This window comes from Helianthus annuus, chromosome 17, assembly GCF_002127325.2.
Source record: "Helianthus annuus cultivar XRQ/B chromosome 17, HanXRQr2.0-SUNRISE, whole genome shotgun sequence".
Lineage (NCBI taxonomy): Eukaryota > Viridiplantae > Streptophyta > Magnoliopsida > Asterales > Asteraceae > Helianthus > Helianthus annuus.
Window position 1 is genome coordinate 45148597 of NC_035449.2, and position 11806 is coordinate 45160402.

The 11806-nt window shown below is 42.1% G+C and overlaps 1 protein-coding gene across 1 annotated transcript; it reads left to right on the forward strand.

Moving 5' to 3' along the window:
- Window positions 1–658: 658 nt before the first annotated feature.
- Window positions 659–1905, forward strand: LOC110924138. Its single transcript, XM_022168175.1, has 3 exons — window positions 659–794; window positions 1164–1391; window positions 1475–1905. The coding sequence occupies exons 1-3, from the start codon at window positions 659–661 to the stop codon at window positions 1903–1905; spliced, it is 795 nt and encodes a 264-aa protein (XP_022023867.1).
- Window positions 1906–11806: the final 9901 nt, after the last annotated feature.

An 11806-nucleotide genomic window follows, 5' to 3' on the forward strand; every position in this document is an offset into this window, starting at 1 on the left:
AAAAAAAAGAAAAATTGAATAAGCATCTACTGTGAACCCGTCTATTTTTTTTTTTTTTTTAACCCTTTCTGTCTTGTCATCTTATGAAGTAAGAAAATTACATAATCAACAAAACTTACATAAATATTTATAGGAAACCCAAGTTAGACCCAATTTTAAAACCGTCTGAATTTATTTTTTGACACGTCTGTTTTGTCATCTTATGAATTAAAACCGTCTGAATTTATTTTTTGACACGTCTGTTTTGTCATCTTATGAAATAAGAAAGGGGTTATTAGATCTTATCACCCCCAACTATTTACTTTTGGCCGCTCTTACTCTCAACTTTGACTTTGGCTCCCACTACTCCCACTTTAACACCAAGTGTGTCCTGTCACCCTGTCGTTAAATAACACTAACTGCGTTTGTTTTATAATCCTACGTGTCATACTAATCAAATGTGGCATGGTGACGTCTTAAAGGAAACTATTTCACCTTGGCATGCTTATAAAAAACCCCAAATATCATACACTTAACACAACCCAGACGCTCATCTCTCTTCTTAGCGATCAAGCCCTAATCTTTGTTAATCGACGATTCAAGCCAAAAATCTCACACTACAGAGGTACGTTTTATGTTAGGGTTTATTGCATTTTGATATCATACGCCGATTGAACTGATGGAAGTTATCAAAGTGATGCTTTGGTATAGTGGATTATTAGATTTTAGTTTTGATCAACCTCAGTCTGAACCATACTTTGAGCTAGTAGAGTATGCAATGGAAATGGATGCTATAAAACTAGGGATTTTTACATGTACGGGTTGAATGCTGATGATGGTCAATTCAAGGTTTTTCTGAATGATAATGATGTCTTGGACAGTTGGACATGGCATTTAAGGCTAGAACCTGGTCTGAACCATTCATGGAAGCATTTATTCAAGAATGTCCAATTACTTCTGAACAGGAAGTCCATTACACTTCCCAGCCCATTAAACCACAAGCCCAATCTACTTCCTAGCCCATTAAACTACAAGCCCAATCCAGTTCACAACCCATTAAACGAAAAGGCCAGCCCAAAAAACCAATAGCCCAGTCCAGAAAAAAGTAGTCCATGTCAGGAGAGTGACTAGGGCATCTGGCAAAAGTAGTATTGTAGTCCCTAGATCTGGATCTACTGCCTCAGGTAAGGCCGTACTTGAAGAACCAATTACTGTACAACACGCTGCATGGGCATTTGATTTGGATAAGGAGACTAATGTTCAAAAGGGTGTAGTGGAAGAACCAGTTGGTCAGGATAAGGAGCATAGTGTTCAAGAGGATGTAGTGAAAGAACCAGTTGGTCAAGATAAGGTGCCTAGTGTTCAAGAGGGTGCAGAGGAAGAAGTGTTCGGTTTGGATAAGGAAACTGCAGGTATAGAACCTGATTTGGATGCTACAGATACAGATGATAGTGAACTAAAGAAAGTGACTATAATATTGACTTAATTGGGATAGAAGAGTCAAGCTCTGATGATGAGGAGGGTTTTTTTGAGGAGGGTAATGATGATGAGTTTCAGGATGAAGTAATTGGGTCAGAGTCAAACAGGGAAGATGTTGAATGGAGACAGTCACAAGATGCCATTAAACAAGCTACGAAGGATGAAGTTGCAGCTACAAAGAAGTTAGTTGAAGAGTGTATTAAACCTAATGAAAAAGAAGTTAAATTGCATGAATCTAATGATGTAGGGTATGCACATATAGAGGGATATAGTAGTTATGAGGAATCTGATGGTGACATTGCCACACCTGGTGATAGTGAAGATGATGATGTCAGAGGTAAAAAGTACAAAGAAACTGCTCCAAGTTTGAACAGACTAACTAGAAGAAGTTTACTTGGAAAGTTGGAACAAGGATTGCTTCAAGGGATGCTTTTAAAGAGGCAGTGAGAAGATATGCTGTGACTAATGGCAGGAATCTCTTCATTGCAAAGAGTGATAACAAGCAAGAAGGTCGTTTAGTAGTGAAGTGTGTAGGAGGGTGTCCATTCTATCTATTTTACACACAGGGAAAAAGTGTTACATGATAAAAGGTATGAAAAACAAACACAGTTCCCAGGGAAACATGATAAAGAATAGACAACTAACTGGCAAGTTTTTAGGTGATGAGTTCCTACCTTTGTTTAAGGCCAAACCAAATTGGTCTGCTAAGGAGATCCAATCAGCAGTTAAACAGAAGTATAAGGTGATTATAACTAAGTGGTTGGCTTATAAGACTAAATCATGTGCACACAAGAAGCTTCATGGATCAATGAGAGATCATTATAGTAAAATTGGTTCATACCTGGATGTTTTAAGGAAAGCAAATCCATCATCAACCTTTAAGTTAGAAACCGCTCCACCAGGTTTCATTAATCTAGATCCACATGCCACATGTGAAGTATTCTTCAGACTGTTTGTATGTTTTGATGGAGTCAAAAAATGGTTTTTAACAAGATGCAGGAAGGTGTTGTGCTTAGGGTGTTTTCTAAAGACTTTCCTTGGGAGGATGTTGTTAACTGCTATGGGAAGGGATGGTAATGACCAAATGTTTCCCTTGGCATGGGAAGTGGTTGAAGGGAAAATAATGAGAGTTGGGAATGGTTCATGGATGAGCTTAGCCAATGTTTGAGAGTAACTGATGATGGGGAATCATGGACATTTATATCTGACCAGCAAAATGTACATCTCCCAAAACAATAATTTAGTTATTCATTACTTATGTTTCACACTGTTGTTTGATTGTGGCAGGGTCTGTTAAATGTTGTTGCAATGGTATGGCCAAAAGCAGAGCATAGAAATTGTGCAAGGCACATCTATGCAAATTGGCACAAAACATTCAAAGATGAAGAGCTGAAGGAGTTATTTTGGAAAGCAGCTAGGGCCTATTGTGAAGTTGATTATATGCAAGCCATTTATGAGATGAGAACCATCAACCCTGATGCAGTAGAGGCCTTACTGAAGCGGAATCCCAAATGGTTTAACAGGTGCTGTTTGAACACTCACACCAAGTGTGATGTTATAGTAAACAACATGGCAGAAACTTTTAATGGTTTTATCATCAATGCAAGGTCAATACACATTATACACATGTTAGAGGATATAAGGATTCAAGTCATGAGTAGGCTAGTTACTAAAGAACAAAAATGAGTACTAGAGATGTTATCATATGCCCTAAAATCCAGGAAAAGCTTGAATTTTCAAAAGAGGCTTCTTATAGATGTGATGTATATCCCTCATCATATCATGTGTTTCAAGTGAGGGATTTTGACGATGTTTCTGTGGATTTGGATAATAGAACCTACACATGTAGGAAATGGGATTTAAGGGGGTATCCTTGTAAACATGTGTGTGTTGTTGTTGGCTTTTACATAAGAATGCAGAAGACTATGTTGATATGTGTTACCACAAAGAAACATACATGAAGGCTTATGAGTTCTCAATCCCTCCATTACCTAGTGAAAGGTATTGGCCCAAGATTCATCATCCTATGGATCCACCACCAATAAAATCTGCTCCTGGGAGGCCTAAGAAGAATAGAAAGAGGGATCCTCATGAAGATCCAAAAAGACCAGGAAAACTTACAAAGCATGGGGTGATAATGACTTGTCGTAATTGTGGGGCTAGAGGTAAAAACAAAAGAAAGTGTAGTGAAAAGGGAAAAATGACTGCAGGTGAATATTTCTTAGTCCAGTTGGGTGGGTTTGTATATTGTAGGGTCTAACACTTTGTGTTTTACTAATGATTGCAGGTGAATCTACTCCCAAGAGACAGAAGAATAGCCAAAAACCCAAACAATCAACTCAAGAAGCTTCACAAGGAACAACTCAACATTCTACTCAGGAGGGAAGCAAAAGGTCAAGCCAAAAGTCAACTAAAATGTCAACTGTCAGAGGAAAGAGCAAAGGGAAGGGGAACAAGGAAGGCTGCAGTTAAATAGTCATTGTTCGACTTTTTGTGATAACTGGACAAGTTTATGTTATCTTATAATTAGTGTGGCGTATGTCCTTTTTGGTATGATCCTTTGAACGACTTTATGTTATGTTATGCTATTTGGACAACTTTTGGTTGTGTAATGTTATAACTCTTTAGGACAACTTAAGTTATTGAAATATTATGCAGTTTACAGTTTTATGCAGTTTTAGTCACTAGATATGTTGACTATTTTGGTCAAATGACTCTACACAGTTTTCAGTTTTGGTCCTTGGATATTTTGTTTACACTTTTGGTCATTGGATATGTTTATAGTTTTATGCAGTTTTGGTAATTTGATACAGTTTTATGCAGTTTACAGTTTTGGTCCTTGGATATTTTGATTACACTTTTGGTCATTGGCTGCTTTTGACAATTGATTGGTCAAATTACTTGTTTACATTTTGGGCATTGGTTATTTTGTACAGTTTGGACAAAATACTTGTTTACAGTTTTGGGCATTGGATATGTTGACTAATTTGGTCATCTCATTATATATGCAGATATAACCATCATCTTATTAGAGTTATTACATGTTTCTGGTCAATGGTTGCTTTTGACTATTGATTGGTCAAATTACTTGTTTTCATTCTAGGCATTGGATATTTTGTACAGTTTTGACAAAATACTTGTTTGCAGTTTTGGTCATTGGATATGTTCACTAATTTGGTCATCTTATTACATGTGTAGATATAACAATCAACCACTAGGAATTTGCATTTATAATCATCAAATGTAACACCCCGTGTTTCCGAATGTCAAAGTCAAAGTCAAAGTCCAAGTCAACTTTGACTTTCTTTGACTAAAGATAGTCTATATTATATTTTACTTGTATTATGTGGAGTAAGTGTTGTATTCAGCAAGAATCGAAGTAATCGAATGTTTTAACGCGAACCGATCTATGACTGTGAACGTTAGGAAGTAACAATGCGATAAAGTTAACTAATCAGTAATCAAACCGATCTAACACTCATCGAACTCGAGACTCGAATTATGCGAATTTTGGGATTGTTATACGTGTGTGTGTGCCCTATGTGTTACTTGTGCATGTTTACTTTATGTTTGGTGTGGTATTCAAGCAAATTAATCGAAAATCGAAAAGCAATCAAACTCAATCGAAACCAACATCGAAACGTGAAATGTAGATGCTTGTATGTAGATATAGTGATTAGGACTGAAAGTAATTTGACTAGGAACTCTATTGTATTCATATCATCGTCCATCGAAATCAAAACGCCGAAAATCGTCGCGAAATACTCAAAAGTGGGTCGCGGATCGAACGGGAGGCACCTGGATCGAACAGGCCAGCCGATCGGCTAGCATCTTCCTAGCCGATCGAGCAGCCCACTCGATCGGAGCTCCTGGCCGATCGGCTGCCATTTTCCCCTTTTGGAAGCCTATAAATAGGGCTGTCCTTGCCTTCATTTCCACTTTTGGAAAGTTCTGTCCGGCCAGCTCCTATTCTTCACCTTTTCTCAGATTTCTCTCAACTCCGGTAAGTTTCCACTCTAATTCTTGTACGATTTTGATCATTGCATGATTCTACACCTTTCTATCTTTCAAAACTTGGATTCTAACCGAAATCACCAAGATCTAAGTGTTCTTGGGTGATGTCATCATGGTGTTCTTGAAGAACATCATGTTTTGGTCTCATTCAACCGTGAATAGCCTAGATCTAACCGATTTCCACATAAAAAAACTAAGATTCTTACAAATCTTAACATTTTTATGAAGGATTTCCAACTTTCTTCAATCTTTTTCACTTGAAACCTTAAAACTGGTAGAAACGAAGCTTGAACCGGCTAACTAATCATTCTGACAGCTAAAAGGTTCAAGATTCGGATTCTAGGTACAAGGTTCACCGACAATGGGTTAAACTCTAAACCAACATTCCGAACCGTTCACCGGCCGGAATTGGGTGATTCCTGTCCGAGCCAAAGAAGCAAGTAGGAACAGAGGACATCATAGTTCAACTAACTGTCAAGTTACCTTCCCGGAATGACAAACAATTAAACAGCCAAGTGTTAGACGAAAGGCCGACCAGGTCAGAAATGCTGGCCGAACGGCTAGGCTGTTCAAACAGCCCAACCGATCGGACATACCAGCCGATCGACCGGGCCAGCCGATCGGCTAGCACATGGCCCCACACTTTTCAAGTTTCATGAAGTATGTTATTGACGAAGTGATGTTCGATCGTAAACGCTCCTCGATTCGTAAACATTACTCTTCGGATCATGAGATACTATACTTCAACACTCCATCGTTTTTGCAACTCATTCGTAGTATGGTGTGCCAGCCGATCGAACAAGCCGTTCGATCGAGTGACATCCCACAGAGAACTACTCCTGAAGTCCTAACCGATCGGCTAAGCCGGCCGATCGAACAGACCGTTCGATCGACTGACTTGAAAGGTAGGAACACTTCAGTGTTCTCAAATACTGCAACGAAAACTTCAAAAGTTCAAATCCTCAAACACAAACACACCAGAGGAAGAAACAATCCACTCAAATGGCCCAGCCGATCGAGCCTACCGGCCGATCGAACAGGACTGTCCAAACGGACATACCAGCCGACCGAACAGCCCGTTTGATCGAACCTGCCGTTCGATCGACCGGCCCATTCGATCCATTCACACTTGTTTACTTTTCCGCGTTACTTATCGTTATGCTATCGAACTATTCAGGCTAACCCTACTCTCAGCGCTCCCTTCAATCCACAATCAATCACTGTGAGTATACTCGATCCCCTTTTGCTTTTAGCACTTTTGGGTGTTGCATACGTTACCTATCAAATCACAATCAAACACAAACTATTTGAACGCTAACCGATTGCATGTGCTACTTGACTAAATGAATGTTGTTTATTATGTTTACACGTGGAGTGCTATCTACCTGCCTTAGCAACATAATACTATAGTTTGGACTCAGCACCCGTTCACACGGGGGTTGTTAAGGACAATTACTTGCATGGATTACGGTGGTAATCATGTATTGCGAACCGTCTCGGACGGTCAACCCGCAGTCGTTGGTACCGATGGTCCCATGTCGATAATTAACATGCTTCGTTTTCCTCTGTGTACGTGCCTGGTTATGCGTAAACTATTCGAACTCTATATGCTATTATCAAACTTGTGTGCTCACCTTTACATTTTATGTATTGACTTTATTTTAACGTATGTGCCAGGTAATTAGGATGCTTACTTGCTAGGAAAGCGAGGCTTGAATAAGTTTCTAGAAGCCCCCAACAAATAGTTGTCTGCCAAGAACAAGCGTCTAAGGCATAGTTGTCTGTAGATCTTGTCCTCTGGCATTACAGCCAGAAAGTCAACATAATAGGGGTCTAGAAGCAGATAAACAATTGCTGTAATAATATTTGAATCTGAGTTGTCGGAACAGAATTATTTGTTTAGTTGTTATCTGTAATAATATGTTTGTTTATTCGGGATACGGTATGGGACGTATCTTTAACTGGATTATATAAATAGTTGTTATGGAAACTTCTGAACAATCTGTTTCGCTCAGTGCCGCGCCCCGATGATTCCGCCATCGGTTGGGGTGTGACAGATTGGTATCAGAGCCGTAACCATAGGTAATTAGGTTAGACACGACCTAGTCCGGGTCGCTGTCTTAGAGGCCTAGACTATAGTTAGGAACCAACAGACCCAGTTTATGTGCCTATTCTGCAATTCTTCACTATCACTGCACTCGAGTTTTCAATTAAAGTTAGACGATTCAGTCAGGAATAGGTGTGAAAACCGCAAACTCCCGACTAAGTTGACTGGCTTATAAGGATTTTACTCCTTCATCTCGACATTTTCGCCAATAAACAAGGAGAATTATACCAAAACAGGTGCGAAACCCCCATTTTGACGGAATTTCTCCTTAAATTTTCTTAAAACAAGGAAGGAATTGCTAAGCCAAGGGGTGAAACCCTAACCTTGGCAGTTTGTTCTGGATTTTTATTTATCTCACCAAGGCCTCGATGGACTCCAACGACCTGAACTCACGAAGTATGACCTAGGGAATACGTGTTCGAAGCCCAAGAATCGAGGCAGAAACACGACCCCTAGAGTCGAAAGTGATGACAAGTCTACTGTGAATAGTCGAGTTGCCTAGGGTAGTCGATGTCTAGTAGCCGCAGACAATCTATCTCTCGATTTTATGTGTTTCGAATTCTGAGAACCGCAGTCGCGTACTCGGATGACTCGTTGATTTTATGTGTTTTTGTGTACTTTACCTGTTTACGTGTTTATATTTTGGGTATTATTCGATTTTGCTGCCATTTCGATCAACACACACGACTCGTACTGTTATTCTACCCTCGTTCGATTTCCAGTTGCTGCAATCTAGACGATGTTACATTATAATATGCTATACGACTAAGTTAGGCTATACTATACGATGCTACTCGATATGCAATGCGAACGACACGCGAACTTTGAAGGATAGGTTTCTGTATTCTGACTACTTCTGTGCTTAAATGCGTATGTGCCTTTCGTGACTATGTGCTTCTGTGCTCTACTTGCTTATGTGCTTTTTGTGACTATGTGAATTCTGTGCTTTGTGTCTATGAGATTTCGTGACATGTGTTTCGACGTGATTCTAAGCTTTAGATAGTAGTAAACGTGTGAGGTGAGATTCGATTACGTTGTGTTGAGTCCTGTGACGATGTCTATTGCAGACCATGTCGTCGTCTGGATCACGTCACCGTCTGACTCGCCAAGAAAAGAGAGACCGACGCCTCGCTGCTATCATCTCCAAACAAGTGGCAAAAGCCGTGAGTGAGGTGTATGAGAATGCCAGCAAACGTCTGAAGAATCCCGAGCTGAGAACCCTAAGGATTCAAGCAAGACTGCTTTTAGCTTCAAGCAATTTAAAGCATGCGGACCGAAGGAGTTCACCGGTGAGGATGGCCCTACCGCCATGTTTCATTGGTTCGACTCAGTTGAAGTCACTCTGCGACAGAGCGGATGCCCCGAAAATCTCCGCACTCTCAATGCTACTGGCGTCTTCCAGTCCCGTGCTCTAGACTGGTGGACTGCTGAACGAAACAAGCGTGGGAATGATGCAGCTTACGAGCTGACATGGGAGGAACTGAAGGCAATCATGATCGACGAATTTTGCCCTCCCCATGAACGCCAAAAGCTGGAGGATGAATTTTGGGTCATCAAGCAGAAGGACGGAGACAACGCTGCTCTCACTGCTCGCTTCAAGCAGCTTAGTATCATATGTCCCGATCAAGTCAAGACCTCAGATCAAGCCATCAAGAAGTACATTCGAGCTCTACCCGACTGTGTAGCCGACTTTGTTCACGCCGCCAAGCCAGCAACGATCGAAGAAACCTACCTACTCGCCGCTGAGATAAATGACAAGCGGGTAAAGTATGGTTTCTGGGATAAGCAAACCAAGTCTCTGCACCAAGCCACAACAGCACCCACCGACTCATCTGCTCAATCCTCCAAGTCATCAAGAAGGAAGAAGAAGAACAACAGTTCCAGCAACAAGAACTGTGCTGTGACAACTACTGCTGCTCCTCTTCAAGCTGTACCAGCTCAGCAGCAGCAACACCAGCGCTCAGCCCCAGTGATCAATGCACCGCCAGCGAAGCGTGCATACACAAGCCCTCACCCACTCTGCCCGACATGCTCTTATCATCACCCAGTGGGTCTGGCTTGTCGTTTCTGCGCTCACTGCAACCTTTACGGTCATTTCACTGCGAACTGTCGCTATGGTCCCCGTCAAGCCCCAGTTCAAACCACTGTCAACCAGGCTCTACTCCCTGCCCCTCAAGGCCAACAAGCAGCCCAAGCACCAGCAGCCAATGCTCGAGTCTGCTTTGCATGTGGTGACCCTAACCACTTTGCAAACAGGTGCCTGAACAGGGTGGTTAAACAAGAGCCCCAACAGCAACAACAGCAGCCTCAGCAACAGCCGCAAGCAGCCCATGCCCGAACTTTCAACATCAATGCCCGTCAGGCTCAGGCGGATAACAATGTGGTTAATGGTACGTTCCTTGTGAATGGTATTTATGCATCATGTTTGTTTGATACTGGATCCGATAACTGCTTTGTGTCGTTTGAATTCGAGAAGCTCCTTAGTCGTAAGCGCTCTTATCTGTCCTCGTCATTCGAAGTCGAAGTCGCTACGGGAAGAACTATTGCCGTTAATTCAGTACTCCGTGATTGTACTCTCGAACTCAACAATCACATATTCCCCATTGACCTTATTCCGATGCAACTCGGAAGCTTTGATGTCATAATAGGCATGGACTTTCTTCGTGAGAACCATGCCGAAGTTGTGTGCTTCGAAAAGATGATTCGATTCTCGCTCGCGAATGGTGATCTATTGTGTGTGTACGGTGAAACGACGTCGAAAGGTCTCAAGCTTATGTCATGCGTCCAAGCTAGCAAGTATCTCCGCAAGGAATACCGAGCCTTCTTGGCCAACATTGTAGTAGCGGAGAAGAAAAAGAAAAAGAAAGTTGAAGTCAGAGACGTTCCAGTGGTTCGTGAATTTCCTCAGGTGTTCCCTGATGACCTTCCCGGACTACCACCAAGTCGCGATTTCGACTTTCGTATCGACCTCATTCCTGGAGCTAACCCCGTTGCCAAAGCCCCTTACCGACTCGCACCATCCGAAATGAGGGAACTCTCGAACCAACTCCAGGAATTACTCGAAAAAGGCTTTATTCGCCCAAGCACCTCTCCTTGGGGCGCGCCAGTCCTCTTCGTAAAAAAGAAGGATGGATCGTTCCGGATGTGCATCGACTATCGGGAATTGAATAAGCTAACCATCAAGAACCGATACCCCTTGCCCCGAATTGACGATTTGTTCGATCAGCTACAAGGTGCATCATGTTTCTCTAAGATCGACCTGCGTTCAGCATATCATCAACTATGGATTCAAGAAGAAGACATCCCTAAGACCGCCTTTCGAACCCGTTATGGCCACTACGAATTTGTTGTTATGCCCTTTGGTCTAACCAACGCACCCGCGGTTTTTATGGACCTTATGAATCGCGTGTGTAAGCCTTATCTTGACCGTTTCGTCATCGTGTTCATCGACGATGTCTTGATTTATTCCAAAACGAAAGCCGAACACGCGCAACATCTACGTTTGGTTCTCGAGTTACTCCAGGGGAACCAACTCTACGCCAAGTTCTCTAAGTGCGAATTCTGGTTGGAGGAGGTTCAGTTTCTGGGTCACATCGTGAATAGTCAGGGTGTCCATGTCGACCCCGCGAAGATTGAAGCCGACAAAAGCTGGATAACGCCTAAGAACCCGTCAGAAGTTCGTTCTTTTCTCGGACTAGCGGGCTATTATCGGCGATTCATTGAAGGATTCTCCAAGATCGCTGTGCCACTCACCGCTCTTACTCACAAGGATAAGCCTTTTATGTGGGGAAACACACAAGAGACTGCCTTCCAAACCCTCAAGCATATGCTGTGCAACGCTCCAATTCTTACGCTGCCCGACGGAAGCAACAACTTCATTGTCTATTGTGATGCTTCTAACCTTGGTCTCGGCTGTGTTCTCATGCAGCGAGACAAGGTTATAGCCTACGCATCTCGTCAGCTCAAGATCCATGAGAAGAACTATACAACCTATGACCTCGAGCTAGGCGCGGTTGTCTTTGCATTGAAGATTTGGCGACACTACCTGTATGGCACTAGGTGTACAATCTACACTGATCACAGGAGTTTACAACACATCTTTAATCAGAGAGAGCTTAATATGCGTCAACGCTGATGGGTAGAACTTCTCAACGATTACGACTGTGAGATTCGTTATCACCCAGGCAAGGCGAATGTGGTTGCTGACGCACTCAGCAGAAAGAGTTA